Raw genomic sequence first — 18,429 nt, 5'->3', positions numbered from 1 at the left:
TATGGCATAACGACAGATAGGGACAAACGAAGATCAGTTGATGATTAAGTTAGCAACCGTTTTTGAATAACGCCATCTTTAGTATTTAATTTTCAACTTACAGTCAAACCTCCAATGACATCACTGTTGTTAACAATTATAACTTTCTCACTAACCGTCAGTGAAGCGGTAATAGGCCTACAGAAATCGATTTCAATAGTGATAACGTTTCAGATCAGACTAGTCTATCATTAATAAGTGCATAGTTAATACGGATTGCGACGTAACTTACAAGACGTAACTTATCAAGAGCATTCAACTCACATCGGTAAACTAAGAAAGCACACGGCTATAGGTACGCACGGGTAGGTACACTAGGTACCTATATACGGGTAGGACATTCGTTTTGTATGCTACATCTAAATTCAAGGCGAATCACGTAACCAGCCTTGGCCTTGAAGCATCATCATACCGCAAGCGAAGTGTATATAAGGTTACAACATGTTCAGTCATCGTATTGCAATTACCACGTCCTCATATCGAAATCAAATTACCATCGAAGCACGACTGGTCCGTTGACAGGCCATGTACCCCTTTAATCGCTGGCTACACGATACGAGAATGTGGACTTATAAGGAGGAATATTAATCACTATTGGCACTGGCATATGCGCGACTTGATCGGCTATTATCTTTTGAGCCAGATCGTATGGCCAGTTGGCTATGGTTACAACAGCATATTGATTGACCAGAACACAATACGTGTTTACGTATCATAGCTACTTAAACTCTTCGGAGTACACATGGTTATAGCTGGAAACAAATTATCGGACGCGGCTGACGGACGCGGCTCACAGCCGCGACTTACAGGTATCTAGATAATGAATATACACTGAACTGTGCAAACTATCGGAGGTAAGCCGAGGACGTAACCTTGAGCCTTCGGACATCCGACAGAAATCTGGCGCGCTGGATGTTCCTGACTGTGCACACTTTTATGTCGCGCGCGTCAGCCGCGTCCGATAATTTGTTTCCAGCTTCTGTTATGAAGAAAAATTCCAACTATTCCAAGTAATATACAAACGTGCGCTGCTCCCAGACTAGTAGTCAATTTAGTGATAATGCGTCATCATCCTAATAAAAAATAGTCTCAGACGATTGGTGCGCCGAATGTGACCGAGTAGCAGTAACGGTATAATAACGAACGCTATGCGCGCCTTTTATTTTGCTCGTCGACCTACTATAGTTCTTTAGTAGGTAAGTATAATAAAGTTAATGTGTCAAACTCAATCAAACTTTGATACGATAGTATTATCAAAAAAGTATCTAGGTATAAAATTATTTAGCTTTAGGTAGAATAAGATGATTAACTGCGGAGGAAAAACAAATTGACAGCTCGCACAAAATTTGTAGTTTATACATTTTTAATAAACATTCGGCACCAGATCACGAAAATCAAAATTCAAAGGTGGTATTAGATGAAAAACGTGAGTATCATCGCCAAATAGCAAATATTTTTGGAATGTACCAATCAAATACTGTGCTGTCATAGACATAAAGGACGGAGTCGTAACGACCGGCTTATGCAAACGAGCCAGCCTAAACCAACACACTTATCGCCGTCAAATGGCGCGGGTCAACCGTTTCGTATCATAACTCAATCGAATTAGGGACGAGTGCGAGCTCTTCTTAATTGTTTTCTATTGTTGCTCGTTAATATCTGTCATTCAGTTTTGTTGACGTGAAATATGATAATTGAAGTCAATTAAGTCATTCATTGTCTCATGCTTGTCTAAAACATTAACGCATTCGGCGAAGCATGTTCTTTTCTTCCCACATCTCTGTCACCAGTCAGCTTAAAAGACTTTCTTCCTGTTCTATCATCTCATACTTAGACAATCCATCTTTTCTGATTTGCTTCCTATTACAGTTTACACCCATGCCTAATACAATTCAGATTCGACCGGCGCTATTGATTACAAGGGGCAGAAAGTTTCGTGGAACATGAGTTTCACGTGCACTGATCAATATGCCTGTCGGGACGGCCGCTGCCGCATGGCGTGTCACCCCAGACACAGCTGATTCCACCCCTGCCCCCTCAGTTCGTTCACCCCTCACCCCTCGCCCCTATGCACCCTCGTACTTTCCATCTCTACAATAAGAGAAATATTTACGTTAGCGTTCCCCTCGGGCACTTGTTTAACGAAATCCCAATTTTACCTCCATTACAATTTGCTTCGTATTTATGTTCATACGAAAACAAGATTAGCTTGCCAGTATTGAGGGATTTAGGAGAGATACGAGCAATCTAAAGACGTTTAGGTACATTTGGAATCTCGATGGCCACGAGCCAAATGTCGTAGTATTACGTCAATTGTATCAACGAGGAAAAAATATAGGTAATCATGTATTCTCGGAAAAGTGCAGCTTCTTCAATGACATACAAAGCAGTATCCCAGATAACCGGTAGTACATCGGAGGTACAGAGTGGTTACACAGAGCAACAGCAGAAACTTTACACGCAATACATGACCCAGTTAAAAGTCGAGTTCGAGGAACGATGGTGCAAAAAACCAGCATTCAACATGTGCTTTGAAGACCTAGAACAGATAAAAACGCTGGGCACGGGCGCTTTTGGCAGAGTAGTGTTATTAAAACACTCTAAAAGTTACAGATTTTATGCGATGAAAGTACTTGACAAGGAGAAGATAGTTAAAATGAAACAAGTCGAACACTCCTTGAACGAAAAACGGATACTGGAGGCCATACGTTTCCCGTTCACTGTATCTATGGAATTTAGCCACAAGGATAACAGTTATATTTATTTCGTTATGCCCTTTGTGCCTGGAGGAGAAATGTTTATGCATCTGAGACAGATGCATAAGTTTGAGGAACCTTTAGCGAAGTTTTATGCCAGTCAAGTTATCTTGGCACTGGAGTACCTCCACTTCTGCAATCTTATCTACCGCGATTTGAAGCCTGAAAACATATTGATAGACAGGACCGGCTACTTGAAAATAACAGACTTTGGATTCTGCAAGCAAGTGCATGGCAGAACGTGGACTCTGTGCGGTACTCCTGAATATTTAGCACCAGAATTGATTTTGAGCAAAGGTTATGGTGCGTCAGTAGACTGGTGGTCTTTCGGTGTTCTGTTATTCGAAATGAATTCAGGATATCCTCCATTCTATGCAAGTGAGCCTATGAAGACTTACGAAAAAATTGTAGCCGGAAAATACAGATGTCCATCGAGTTTTAATTCTAGTCTAAGAGATTTGATACGAAATACGCTGCAGGTTGATATAAGCAAAAGATTCGGAATGATGAGGAATGGTGTGCTGGATTTTAAAAATCATCCATGGTTCAAGGGGATAGAATGGGATTCGATTTTAAATTGCAGAACAGCGCCACCGTTTATACCTAAGTATAAGACTCCGGGAGATACGAGCAATTTTGACCGTTACGAAGAAGAGCCGATAGTTCCTGCTAGGACGTGCCGCTATGAATCGCAGTTTATTGATTTTTAGTGTAACAATAAATAGATTCACATTGGGATACGTTTATTTGAATCTTGGTAAAAAAAACGTTACATTCACGATGTTGTCATGGGCGCTTTGTCGTTTATTTGGACACGATTTGAAATTCTAATGTAGCACGTGCGTGGGGCTCCCCTCTCTGTGCGCCCGCGCAGGGGGCCGAAGACAAGGCGAGCGCACGCGACCATATCATTTCTTATTTTTAGATTTGATAGAACAATTGTCTTAAAATTACCCATCGAGTATACGTAACAAAATTATACTTTGACTTTCTCAGAAGGCATTGGCCAAACACCGTATGCGATGTGACCCCAATACGTGTTCGCGCTTTGCCAAGATTAGCATGACTAATGAAATATTGGGTCTGCGCATATTTGTTTGGCTCTAGTTATATTCGCGCATTCTTCAACAGATTATGAGTGGGACTAGTGGGAGTTTACTGGGTGCAAATTAACAACCGTATCTGTGGTAATAAATGTGTACTTGAAATAATTATGATAGTATAACGAGCACCTCTTGAGATGTTTCGAAGATTTATTAGTAGAATACAGTACTATGATTATGATCAAGCGTATAATTTTAGCTTGCTTCAGCCTTCATGTTAAAGAGATAAAATTTTATCGCAAATCGTAGTATTTGAGGTGATAAAACGACAAGCGTTTACAATCGATATTCAACTTTCGTGAGACATATTTTAAACTGTTTAGACGACAACGGTTTCACTCACGCCATAGCCACTAATCGCCAATAGCGTCTAAAAATTCAAATTGAGAACTTAAAAACTTAGAGCTGAATGTTGACTTAAGAGAGATTCCGAGTTGCCCTTTCCCTGGCAACTAGTGTCGAAAGCAGAAAGCAGGCCGTCAATCCGATGATTATAGTTTCAAGATCCGCAGACCACGGTGAATTAGCATACAAAGCTTTCGAGACACCTTTATTGTATGCAGGCACGTTTTATAGCTCTGTGGCGGAGATGAGACGATGTCGGTAGAATATTGATGTTCTGGAAATGATTGTGCGGTACAAAACTTGAAATTGTTTGTTTGAGAATTCGCTACAGAATGGAACGGGATTCTAATGAGTTCAAAGCCTTTTTTTTTTTTTAACGATGTTATAATGCTGTTACGCATCAAAGCCTTGTTCGTTTCTCTTACTTCGTGAATTGTTCTAACAACTTGTTGGTCATGTTGGTCATTTCATTTATTACTTTAAATTCGCCACTTGAGTTGGATGCACGTGTGAACAAGTAAGAATTTCAAAGGAATAATTTTTTTAACACTTGCGATTATTATTCCCTTTTGTTCAAACAACTCAATCGAGCCGATTGGGTGGTTGAGATGAGAGTAACATTCCGAGCGAATATGTCACTAGTACAAAATGTTAATACTAAACCAACATAAATGTGAGTAGGTACGCATCGCACTCGGCCGTACACCTCCCAAAGTACCCAGACGAGCTTACATTAAGTTATCGTAGGACGTGGAGTCAACTAAGTGGAAAGTGAAGGAAGCGCAGTTCCGTTTCACGCACGACAAGGGCGCAGGAAATGTCCTTTGGCCTTCGATGCAGCGATTCTAAGGCTTTACATGTCTGACGTCTGAGTTTATAAATTGTTCTTAGGACTATTTGGGTGGATTGAGCAAAAATAACGTTTATCGACTATATCTGTCGAAACTAACTTTTTGAGCCCATACACTCCAAAATCCAAAGTGAAGTTTCTTCCTATGTTGTCTCCAGTTTTGACTTTATAGTATTCGCTAGGTGCACGACTGGTGCTGCCGTCATTTTGGCGGACTTTCTACGTTAAATCTTATGGAGTAAAATTAGTTCAAGCGGCTGCCGCTAGTACTAATGGCGGACATTCCATAAATTACCTACCTGTGTTTGTGACGATCAGCGCCACTTCCCCCTCCACCGACTGCGCACCTTGCCAATAAACTAGAGATGCCCCGAATAGTGGTTTTGGCATGACATGCGAACATTTTGACTCACAATTATTATGAAAACTGATCGCTAACAAAGCTCAACGTTAGATGACGTTAGCTAAGATATATTTTTGTTGAACAGCATTAATGAGTAGAGTCAAACAAAACAGACTCATGATAAAAATAAAATGTTTTTTAATCAACAAATGCTCAAAAAAAGCGGCCAAGTGCGAGTCGGACTCGCCCATGAAGGGTTCCGTATTTAGGCGATTTATGACGTATTAAAAAAAAACTACTTACTAGATCTCGTTCAAACCAATTTTCGGTGGAAGTTTACATGGTAATGTACATCGTATATTTTTTTTAGTTTTATCATTCTCTTATTTTAGAAATTACAGGAGGGTGGACACACATATTACCACTTTGGAAGTGTCTCTCGCGCAAACTATTCAGTTTAGAAAAAAATGATATTAGAAACCTCAATATCATTTTTGAAGACCTATCCATGGGTATGGGTTTGATGAAAAAACAATTTTTGAGTTTCAGTTCGAAGTATGGGGAACCCCAAAAATTTATTGTTTTTTTTTTTCTATTTTTATGTGAAAATCTTAATGCGGTTCACAGAATACATCTACTTACCAAGTTTCAACAGTATAGTTCTTATAGTTTCGGAGAAAAGTGGCTGTGACATACAGACAGACGGACAGACGGACAGACGGACAGACAGACAGACAGACAGACAGACAGACAGACAGACAGACAGACATGACGAATCTATAAGGGTTCCGTTTTTTGCCATTTGGCTACGGAACCCTAAAAAGGGTCTTCGTATTAACAACTTTCCAAGAACACATTCTAAATACCTACCTACATAGTTTTTGGTTATTTTTATGGTGCAATTTTTCTTTTTAAGCAGGTGCAACAGATATTCGGTATTCGGCCGAATAGTAGGCAATATTCGACCGAATACCGAATATTCGACAATGTGGCCGAATAGGCCGAATACCGAATAGTTGCCGAATATTCGTGGCATCTCTAGTATAAACTCCTCTTGTCATTGGCTCTTTGATTTCCTTACAACAACTCAAATTTCACATTTACTTGATACACACCTATATTTTTTTACAATTAATAATGTCTATATCTACTCAGTTGTTTTTCAATAAAAGTGGAAATCAATGGAGGCGCAGTTCCGTTTCACGAAGACAGGAAGTGGCCTGCCTAGTCGAGAGCCTTCTGCAGATACCATTTGTTGCTATAATGTGACGCTTAGCGCATTAATGCGCTACTTCCGCACCCATAAAGGTTATATTATGCCTTGTGATGAGGTACATCGACATGGTTTTTGTAATTTATGTTTGGCCTTTGACTTGTAAATGACATTTAAGATGCCTTTGCCATCCGTTCCACTTTCCAATCAATAAAATATTGAAGTGTGGCCTTCTGGCCCTCTTTCGGGGTTACATTTTACATTGAAATTAAAGAATTAAGTTTCATGAAAACGGGTGTAGTAAATACTGTAGCAGATCCATAGGTTTGCTATGCCAATGTCCCAATCAAATGTGTGTGATTCAGTATAATGTATAAGGGGACAATCAACACCTACGTAAATATTGAGGACAACCAGTATATTATCAGGAACGATGACATCACAGATACCTTATCAACGTAATGCGTAACCCAAACAATATAATCGCTAACAAAAAGTCTATGAACGTCAATAAACAATAATTCCTCAGTTTTCTCACACACCCATATCAATTTTAAATACCGTTCAATGATCCTCGGTACCAAAGTTCAAGTGCTCTTTTCATTTACAATGGCATATCGAGCAAGAAACTTAGCCAACTAAAACTTCGGCGAAGTTGTAACTTTATTGTGTGATAGTAAAAACTTATAACTATAAGTGAAACGACAAGATATGTTTTAGTCATACTTTAAATACTTTATTATGAATTCGCTCAGATACAATCAGAGCCTGTTTGTATCGTGTCAAGTATCAAATATATCGTTTTTGTCCGCCCGTGTGACTCGCTTGACTCGTAGTAAGAGTGTTTGGATTTTCTGTTTTTCCCCACGGAAATCTTAATTATGGGTTACGGGTTTTAGTAGCTAGCCTGTGTTATCTACCCTTCATCTCTCAACTCGAATGTTACAATTTGTAAAATTAAAGCAACAAGGAAGGAAAAAAGTAATAAATATAATATTAATAATAATGCAATAGATGTGTATCATAACTTAAGAACTCCGGACGGCAGCCAAAACACTGTCTTCAATAACAAACATAAAAACTTCAACAAACCACTAAAGAGCCAAGCCTAAAAGAATGTTAACACAATTAACACTAGAGATCTTGCACAAGCTATGGACGGGCATAAAACACAATTACATAAGAGGCTGAATAAGGGCTTTGAAAGCCCATGAGGCACATTCAGAATTTAAAAATACACTACCCGCAGCAATCTCAGCGTGTCTCGCTCTGACAAATGGATTGATGCAAGTGCATCCCATTGAGATTGGTATCATATGATCGTAGTGTAATATTTTTAAATTCTGAATACGTATCCGTAGCTCGTAGTACGCTCGACGAGTTATTGAGCTATTGATAGGAACGTGTTGGGTTACCAAGCAGGCTGGTGTTAAGTGATTTGTGACTGTCGCAGACACGGTAGACATTGTTTAAGAGTTGAAGATAGAGTTTACTGTTAGAATATGTTTGGATACTTTATTGTAGACTAGGAAATAGATATCTTAGTGTAGAAAGTTACTCTGTCTGCTACGTCTGGTTAAGCGGTAAAATACCATTTACTGAATTTTCAACCGTGCATGGGAAACCAAAAGAAGTTTTTAAATAAAGCCAAATAACGTTGAACTGTCTCTACTTAATACGTATTGGCCAGAGCATCTTTCCAATCGATGTTGATAAAATTAAGCAAGCTTGAAGACGAGACACAAATTGAATTTACACAGAAGGACAGACAAGCGAAATTAAATTTCACGTAAGTGAAACATGTACAGAAACTAGAAAGGTAATAAAAAAGAAACTTCAGGCACAACAAGATCCAGTGTCTAGTAACTAACGCAGGCATCCCAAGGTGCACAAGGTAGATTGCAATTATAACCACCATTAAAGATTAGAAAACATATTCGTGTTCAACACAGTACGTAATGCCCTAGCCAAGATTCCATCCCAGCTTCTTAGGCAGGGTCGAATTACGTTAAAACAGTCAAATGATGCTATATTGCAAGTTATCAACGGCACGATATTTGGGTCACCGCATGCAGATGCAGTTCGATGCAGTAAAAGGGCGAGATAAGAGGGTTCCAACTAGGGTAGCGTAAGCGTCGATCGATCTGCGATTGATACTTGGAAGGGAACCAACTCAAAATGACGAGGCAATACGTATAAGCTTTTAGGTCACGTTCATCAATTAATCCTTGGTTAACGCCTTGCACAGCGTCACATTGTGAGGAATAGCAGCAATATTTCTACGTACTGCGTCAACCGAAGACCACGGACCTACTCATAAGGCAGTTTTGCAGCTTATAGTGAACCATAAGTTAGTTCTCAGTATTTATAGTTCAGAAGCAGTTCTGTATCTGTTTCGTTTGTGATTTTGAGAAGCAATCTTTATGCTCGTGCATGTTAACATTGTTAACGATGTAATTTTTTATTAGCCATTCGCATTACCGGTTTTTTTTCGGCGGCTTGTGCGAAAAGGAAGTTCTTAATAAAATAAGTAACAATTAAGATAAAGGACTTATTTAGCGTGGCTTCGCAATTCGCATGTCCTAAATTGGTTGTTATTTGTTATCTAAATCAAACGCTGAGTATTCTAATAGGTGTTTATTTTAAAACACATTAGTAAAACATATACTCGTACACGCTAGTCTTTACCATTATCCCGGCTGACTGTTCAAAACTGACACAATTGTTTTACATAGGGATTATTGTGCCTAGCGTAATTTACGTACATTAGCGTAATCACAATGACTTTCTATCACTCATTTTTTTTTAAACAAACTATAGCTACCCTTTTAAATAACGCCAGACTAATTTAATCAGACAGGAGAATACTAAACTTTAAAACAAAGTTAGGGTGAAATAGTAGTAGTAGACGATTATTTTCCCTCCGTATCATGGCTTTTAAACTGTCTGAACGCGTCTGGCTTTTTTAACTTGTCCTTTCCGACTTGGATCTTCATTTAATTACCCCCACGTCGACAAGTTCATTATCGGAACATTAAACAAGACAAAAATAGCATTTAATAATGTATTTAATGATCCGCAAGGGCATTTAAAGCAGCATAAGCCTAAGGATTTGAGGAGTAAAAGTTATAAAGAAGAACTGTAACTTTATCTTAATGGCGGCCACTGCAAATACTGCAATGCAGTGATGATAACACTCCCTCATCAAGTGCCGCTAATAGGTTTATTTCTCGGTGGATTATCAAACATGGGGAACAAGGTCTCCTTATGCTTGCGAATCGAGCGTTAAACTCTTACGCATCTGTTTATCTGGACATCGGGGGCGTTGTTCTGATCATGGTCGAGCTAATCGCTCGAAGGAACCAGTATAGGAGCAATCTTTGATTACATATTGATATTACATTATATGGTCTTTGTACTCTAGTGTTCTCAAGTACTCCACTCGCTAATACACGCGTGACCAAAGAGAATATACGCAAGCCTGCATCGGCGCAACCGTCTGAAGGAATTAATTGAATATTCTTAATCGAACGGATTTCTCACGATCAAAGCTCGTTACTATAACTAGTTTAGAAATTTCCATCTGAACAGCGCATTCACGTTCTTGCCTATGAGTTCACATTAGCGCATAATACAGCAATATATTAACAAAATGAGAACAATAGATGCTCTGCAACTTTTTGTTCATTTTGAAGAGGACTTATTAGCTGAAGTAGACGTCTTAATGAGTACTAACTATTATGCAAAAGGCGTATAATTAAACTGATGCAAAATAGTATTATGATAATTCTGGAACACGACCAGACGCTGCAGTGGAAGCAACAAGCGACCACTTGCATTCTGATTTATTACACCACCGCTAACCGGCCAAACAACATACGCCTAAAAATGCTTGGACTGTCTCATTGTTGAGTACGTATGTGATGTGGCTGGTTAATCAATCAGTATTCAAAGGAGCTACAGCGCATATCAAGTACGAATAAGAATGACGTATTGTAAAACAGCCGTGCCAAAAGAATCATGCGCCGAATTTGCATGCCGTTTGCTATTCCTGATGCCTGAATATGCAAAGATTGGTCAGTTTGATTAATTTGCACCCTTTCGCCTGCGTTAATTGACCGATACTGTAGAGCATATGGAGCAATGAGGCGATCAATTGGAAAATCAGAAGGGTAAGCCAGGTGTTTCATCCCTTTATAGCAACTTCGAGGTCGTGTACTTTCATGCCCATTAGATATCTATTATGATACATAACCAATAATAGGATTAATATCAACCAAAGAGTCTACTTGAAGTCGTGGGAAATGGGTATAGCAGTATTTATCTTATCCCGACACAGAGGCAAAAAAGTTGTTTACCTTTTTTTAGAACTCCCACTCGAATCCACTCGAAACAGGCTCTACGTTATCTTTACTATGTCTGTCATCATTTCCATAAGTTCCATCTCTTTCTGTTTCGTTTTTTACACTACTAGTCTAACTTGTTCCATTTTGAATGTATGGTCTTGTATTCCTAACATTCTTATTGCTTTAGGAGTCAAGTTTTCGATCTTGCCAGTGTAACTCTAATACTAAAACCAACTGTTTGCTATCGGGAGAGCTTTTATCTTAGTTGGCTTATGCCGTAGTCTCGCTAGCGAAGAGATTTGAACCCTTGGTCTGTAGAGGTAAATTTTATGTTTTATTACTTAAGCGATAAGGTTTAAATTAAATGTTATAGTAGTATTGGTTACATAGGTAAGCTAAGCAGTAAGTTGGAATTACGTTGGAGTTATCGTCCCCTGTATCCGGAGTGACGCTCGGTCGAGCATGCACCTGTCGCCATTATAGTAGCAAAGTTGTATTGTGTTGTAACTTTACCGTGCGGAAAATTCAACTTTGCCTATAGCGGCTTTAGGTCGACAGTTGTGTTGATGAGTGAACTTCCATGTCCTAAAACAAAGCGTGCAAACTTTTATTACATTGCAAAGTATTGAGGACGATGGATGGTATAATACAATGCACACGGAAACCACGCTTCCTTTTGAAAGTTATCAAAAATATAGATAAGACTAATCTATAAATCGATGTTATCAATAGCGCGTGACTAGTTGACAATCTAATTTTGTGATTGGATATCTATAAGAAAGTACCAATTACTATAACGAAAAAATGATGGACGATATTGGATCGATTCAAGACCTTTCTTTTTATAATGATTCCAGTCAGGCAACATAATTATTATCGCATAAAAGAAACAAACGCGGTGCCAGACCGAGTCAAGACAAGCAATCTCTAATCTAGATCCAGCGGTAAGTAAAGATAATTGCCACTTTCCAAGTTTCCATATAACGCTGGAGAACTAAGCGATTTAAAATGACAGGTGGTTTGTTAAAGTAGTTTCACTGTTAATTTACGCTATTAAGTATAGTGATGTGCCTTTCCCGGGAATATTGCCGGCTCAAGAAAATATTGGGTGTTCTGTTCAAGGGTCGTGCGCTGCTTATCCAACGGTTCCCTGTGATTTTTTGGAAGCTTACCCTATGGCTGCAGAGTGGCTGGCTTTAAATTTATTTAGATATATGTAAATTCTAAATTCTAAAATAAAAACAATTCAGCAACAAATATTCCAATGTCACCTTCGTATTTTAATGTTTCTTGCATGTCTGAGGGAAATTACCAGAAACTCGGTGAATTTGCTTGCAAATGAATAAAGTTCCCGGGTCCCGGGAATACTCTTGGTACATCACTAATTAAGTGTGAGCTAACTCAGCTAACCGAGCTAGCTGTGGATAATGCGATAGAACAATGTAGTGTAATCGAAGTGAGTAATAAGGAAGTCATCCCTGAGTCATTGACGCTTGTAGCGTCGGAATGTGTGGAACTAAATATTACACGCGTCCCATAAAACGTTCGTAACTTGCTGAAGATTTGTTTTCAACGGAGCAAAATACCATAAATCTCCCGAAATTGAACGAACGAACGAACTTTTAATATCCGGCTCGAAGGACCAAAAGTTTAAATTGGGTCCGATCAACCGGATACGTATTAATTTACGAGAAATTCAATATTACAAATGGATTTCAAGGCGGAATATCGATGTATTGTGTGTATAGTTCGTTAACCCATTCATGGCCACGAACCGCCGAGCGTACACAATACGCCAGGCCACCATACAAATGGTTTTTAGCTAAAACGCATGACTCAGCTTATGGGTCTCGAGCCTGGCGCGAACGGTAAATAAATCGCCGCTTATGAAGCCGGCCAGTTGGACAGCATTATGCAACATTTTTACTAACCACCGATTTTCTGTGCCTATCAAAAAAGAAACTAATTATTGCAGTTTGTAGGAGTGAATATTTTTACTTTCTACAAGCGTTTAATGTCTGACCAAGCTAAGTTGGTAGCAAATTTTATAGCCCAGCCTGTGCAAGTGTTAATTTAAATGTCATAATTTCATATAAGTATGACATTTAAATTACACTTAGGTACTCAGCCTGTGCTATCAAAATCGCTGCCAACTTAGCTTAGTCTGATTCTATTTAACTTGCCGTGTTTTTTGTTGTTGTTTTTTGGGGCAAATCTTGGAAGTTAAATTAGAACCGTTTCCCGATTTAGATGAAATTCAACAAAGGTGAGTTCAGGGTTCCAGAATTCGTAGCCAGGTTCGGGGTCCAGTTCCTAGCACAGTCGGTCAGGTTAGGCGGGTTCAAATTCCGGTAATCCATAGCCATGGTCACAAAATACGAAATCACTAAACAGCACAGGAGGAGTATAAAGTCGCCAACGAATAAATCGTGACTAAATAATATTTTCCATGTTACTCCAAAATACATCTCTAATAGGGAGGATGGGATGAATCACATCTTGAACTCTTGTGACAAATACCACATGAAAGATAATACCGCCGCCGCCGTTCGGATGCATTCCTTGTTTATTGTCCAAGTGTGTCCGATAAGCTTACACCTGGTCGGTCATTATCTTTGTTTTGGTAAACGCCATTATATTAGTAACAATAGAGAACTTAAAATGTAAAACTTACTTTCTAATCTGCCGTAGAAACCATGATGTTTGAAAAAACTTGTAAATATTTGTCACAAACTATTTGTTATACAATACATATTAGTTAGTGGTGACTGTTTCAACCGCCTTGTTCTATATTGAAACGAAAAAAAATTAACTTTAACATCATTGTTAGTAGGTAATTGCCTAAGATACAATACAACGATCACCAAATATTATGACATAAAAGTACAGTGGGAAAAAATCCTCGTTGCCTTACCCCTCATACAAAACAAAATATTATTATACTACGGCTTGGTTCCTACAAATTGTTGCTTACCATCATCCAAACAGTAATCAGTTGTAAAATGGTATAATATCAAACAGCTTCAACATGAAATAAGCTTTAAAACCAGCCAATAAAGTTTATTTTAGCCTGCTACGGAAACATTAGCAGTTTTTACAAGTAGCGCCAGGCCACGGTGACCCATACCTTGAGCCCTGTCAATAACTTATATATATTTTGTATTTTTTCAATATAGATTTTTCTGTTTGCTTGCATCGCATTATGTATCTAGAATTTCAGTATATTTACTATATTGCACTGATAGTAAACCAAACTTGAATATTCGAGACCCTGTTTTCATAAAAAAAAACGTGTTTATAACTTTTATTCTAATATGCCTTATAGAAATGATTGTTAGCTTATATGTTACTTACGTTATTACATCAAATTACGTTTCGTTTAAGTTTAAATCAGAATTTATTCAGGACTCACATGTGAGTCACTGGCCCTGCGGAACTGTTTGAGCATGACCCATACGCTGAGTCGCTGGCCCTGAATGGGTTAAGCTCGTAGTTTGATAACATCAAGACCTTGGTAATGACATCATCGGGTAAACTGTTTAAGAACGTTTAATTAACTTAGCAAAGCGTCTAAGACATGGCAATTACGCCATGGGGCCGCGTTACACGATCCATTGTTTTCTGTCCCACACTCTTGGGCTTGGTCATGGTTCAATAAATCTATTGTCGTAAAGTAAATGTCAAATATAAAACTTTGCTTTTGTTTGTAAGGCTCTCATATATCAGGGCATTTCTCAGGAGGGCCATTTTTACGTGTCCGGGGCAAAAAGTTATTGAATTTACTGTTCAATAAATCTGAATTAATTCAGGCATGATTTTCAGCATATATTCTGTCTGGGACACTATCAAACTATTTATTTATTATTTATATAATACATTAAAAAAATATCTAAATGCGAAAAATGATGTCCGGTGGGCGTGCCCCGCGCCCAGATTTTTTGAAACAAAAAATTATTACTCAAGATGGGGCATTATATCCGAGTTATTATCGGTGTTCACGCATAAGGTATTAGTTAACTGATCATATTCTTTATATAAAAATAATGTGTTTGCTCAACACATTGAATAAAACCAAATTTACGATGTGTCCCGGGCTATTGACCGATTTCGGTGTAATTTACAAACCATGTCGGTACTCTTACAAAGTTGTAGACCAGGAACTCAGTGGCTCAAACAAAGTATGCTTTAGTTGTGCCTTAACCGTTGAATAAAGTAGAGGTGCAGTCACAGTATACTAAGGTAGTTTTCTAAATGTTTCTCTGTCATTCGGTGGATTTGGTTCTATGTTTTTTTGAGATCGGTGGTGCAATTTTCTCCCACAGTTTTAGTGCATTTATCGCTATGCAAGTGATTAAGAAATCCTCGAAAGTACCTAAACCCATCATTATTTCATCTCCTCTGTATCATTCATGCTATTTCTGTAATTGCTAAAAAGCGATTAGTTTTGACATCACTGGTGTTGATTTCCTTGGTTTCGGTCGATTTTTTGACTACCGATATCAAGAAAGTGATAACTGAATTCAAATCCAGCTTTGTAAACTAATTTGTTGTACTTTATTTTCTAACTTATCACACCTAAAAAGTTCAAGATACGCTTTATAAACGTAAAACTATGCTTGTACGTAAATTAAGTCATAGTATAAGTAAACAAAATCACTAGTTTACAATGAGTACTGTTTTTTTTTCACGAGACGTATGTTGAAAATCGTAGATCCAATGTTTCTTTCTCTCTTTTCGCTGTTATCTATAAATCAAGACAACAGCGAAAAGAGAGAAAGAAACATTGGATCTACGATTTTCAACATACGTCTCGTGAAAAAAAAAAACACTACTCATTGTGAACTAACCAAACCAATGGAGTATATTATGTGAATTTGTCCTCTGTATCACTTGAGACCCTACACCACGTACCTTTAAACGTGTCAGCCATATTAAATAAATGCAGTTAATTAGATCCCACTTCGTTTAAAATAACTTGTGTTTTTACATACTATGCAAGGTGCACCCACAAAACAAGGGATTAAAAATAAAGTGGCCTTCTATTGTCGAGATCGCTTCAAAGGCACTGAACGTATACCTACCTACTGATGAATATTTCTAAAGCATAGCCATGAACACAAATTCAACATAGCCAATGTTTTAACAATCCTCAATATCTGATGTATTTATGTTTAAATATCGGAGTTACAAATTCAACATAGCCAATGTTTTAACAATCCTCAATGTCTGATGTATTTATTTATGTTTAAATATCGGAGTTACAATTTAGCTCAAGTGTGTGAGGGTGCAGGAGATCATAATTAATAGGTGATTTGATCTTTAAGCATTAGTCAACAACTTCAAATAGTTTTAAATTGAGGGAGTTCACGCTTTAAACCTCTGTCATTCAAAAATACTACATACATATTTATAAGTCTAGCAAAATACTCGTTTTCCGTATTGTTTACATTGTTTTATAAGTGCATTAAATATTTTTGAGCATTGAACACCACTCAAAAGTATCTTGTTTATCGGGTGTAGGTAACATAAGTTTCTTTTTGATGAGTGTGCCGTTGGATTGTGTGAAACAAACATTTTCTTCTTCATAGCACTTATGTGCGAATTTATGGTCGACATGTCTGAAACTCGTTTCAGGACCATACATGGCCCTATTGTATGAGGATAGTCAATTAGTGTGGGATGTCTTCTAGAGATGTTGTTTCATAAGCCGCAACTTGGTTATTTTAAAATCTTAAGTAAACAAAGGTACTACGAGGGGCGTTCAAAATATTCTCGGTATTGATATCTTACGACCTCTTCTAAAATTTCTTTCGTTACTGGCCGCTAAGGTTTATTCATTGACATTAAAAAAAAGTATAATTCGAACCGAGATAGTCTTTTGTTTTTCTGCAATTGCTGAACAAACATGAACATCATGTGCGAATTGACAATGTTAACTAAATTAGAACATCGATGCGTGATAAAATTCTTGACAAAACAGGGTAAAAATCAAAAAACCATAAAAGAGGAAATGGATTGTGTTTACCGTGAGTCTGCTCCTTCTTTATCTACCATTCAAAAGTGGTCAAGCGAGTTTAAACGCGGAAGGGAGAGTATTGAAGATGACCCTAGACCTGGCCGGCCTGTAGTAGCTACTTCACAAGAAAATATTGATAAAGTGGAAAAACTTATATTGGAAGATGGTCGAGTGAAGGTAAAATCTATAGCACAAGTAACCAATCTCTCTATTGGTACCGTACATGATATTATACATGACCATCTTAATATGTCAAAAGTAAGTGCAAGATGGGTTCCGCGAATGCTGACTCGGCTTCAAAAAGACATGCGTGTAGCTTGTTGTTCCGATTTTATTGACCTGTGCGGTGAAAATCCTGATGAGGTGCTGCAAAGAATAGTTACTGGAGATGAAACCTGGGTTCATCATTATGACCCAGAGAGTAAACAAGAGTCCATGCAGTGGCACATTAAGGGTTCAGCTCATCCCAAGAAGTTCAAGGTCATCCCTTCAGCTGGCAAGGTCATGGCCACGATATTTTGGGATTGTGAAGGAGTATTACTAATCGATTATAAAGAAAAAGGTGTAAATATCACAGGACAGTACTACGCTAACATTCTACGTCAATTAAAGGATGTAATTAAAGAAAAGAGGCGAGGAAAGTTAACCAAAGGTATTCTGCTTCTGCATGACAACGCCCCCGTCCATACTGCTCATATTGCCAAGGCAGCTATTGTTGAATGTGGGTTTAAAACTGTTACTCACCCACCGTATAGTCCGGACTTAGCCCCCAGCGACTTCTTTTTGCTCCCCAATCTTAAAAAGGATCTGCGTGGAAATAAATTTTCTGACGATGAAGCATTGAAGGCGGCAGTGGAGGAGCATTTTTACACGAAAGATAAAAAATATTTTTACGAGGGATTAAAAAAAAAATTGATCGATCTTTTAAGTGTATGAACATAGGGGGGGGAGTATATTGAAAAATAAAAATATCAAACTTTTCGTACTTGTTTGTTTCCATTCTCATACCGAGAATATTTTGAACACCCCTCGTATTTATTAAATTTATGTAAGCTATGCTATATCAATTATATCATTAGCCTCGCTACATCGCTTATCATCAAATAAGAATAAAAAATATTAATAAATTATAATATAATTTAGATATAAAATTGAAGTGTTATTTCTGTGTAAGCATTAGATATGAGCGCCGATAGGCATATAGCCGGCGGCGGCGCGCCGGTCAAATATGGTCGGCGGCGGCGGCGAATCGGCGGCGTGGCCTTGAAACACCTTCGATTAATGAAAAAAGAATTCAAACCAAAATTTTACCGAAAAAACATGTTTTTGCTGTAAGAAAGTTATGAAATAAATGCATTTTTTAGTTTCAAGGATAATTTATTGATTAATGGTACGAAAAAAATTGATATCGTATAAAC

General features: G+C 38.0%; 2 protein-coding genes across 4 annotated transcripts in view; one reads left to right on the top strand and one right to left on the bottom strand.

The window, feature by feature from the left end:
• Positions 1 to 18,429, bottom strand: part of LOC134648314 (leucine-rich repeat and calponin homology domain-containing protein) — an 86,096-nt gene that overhangs the window by 53,151 nt on the left and 14,516 nt on the right. The gene's annotated exons all lie outside the window — the stretch shown is intronic.
• Positions 1,846 to 3,533, top strand: LOC134648134 (cAMP-dependent protein kinase catalytic subunit alpha-like). Its single transcript, XM_063502611.1, has one exon. It carries the CDS (start codon positions 2,384 to 2,386, stop codon positions 3,503 to 3,505), a length of 1,122 nt encoding a protein of 373 aa, XP_063358681.1. The 5' UTR covers positions 1,846 to 2,383; the 3' UTR covers positions 3,506 to 3,533.

The sequence above is a fragment of the Cydia amplana genome, chromosome 5, assembly GCF_948474715.1.
Source record: "Cydia amplana chromosome 5, ilCydAmpl1.1, whole genome shotgun sequence".
Taxonomy (NCBI): domain Eukaryota; kingdom Metazoa; phylum Arthropoda; class Insecta; order Lepidoptera; family Tortricidae; genus Cydia; species Cydia amplana.
Note: the sequence above shows the minus strand (reverse complement) of the source record. Positions and strands in the feature narration are given on the sequence as shown.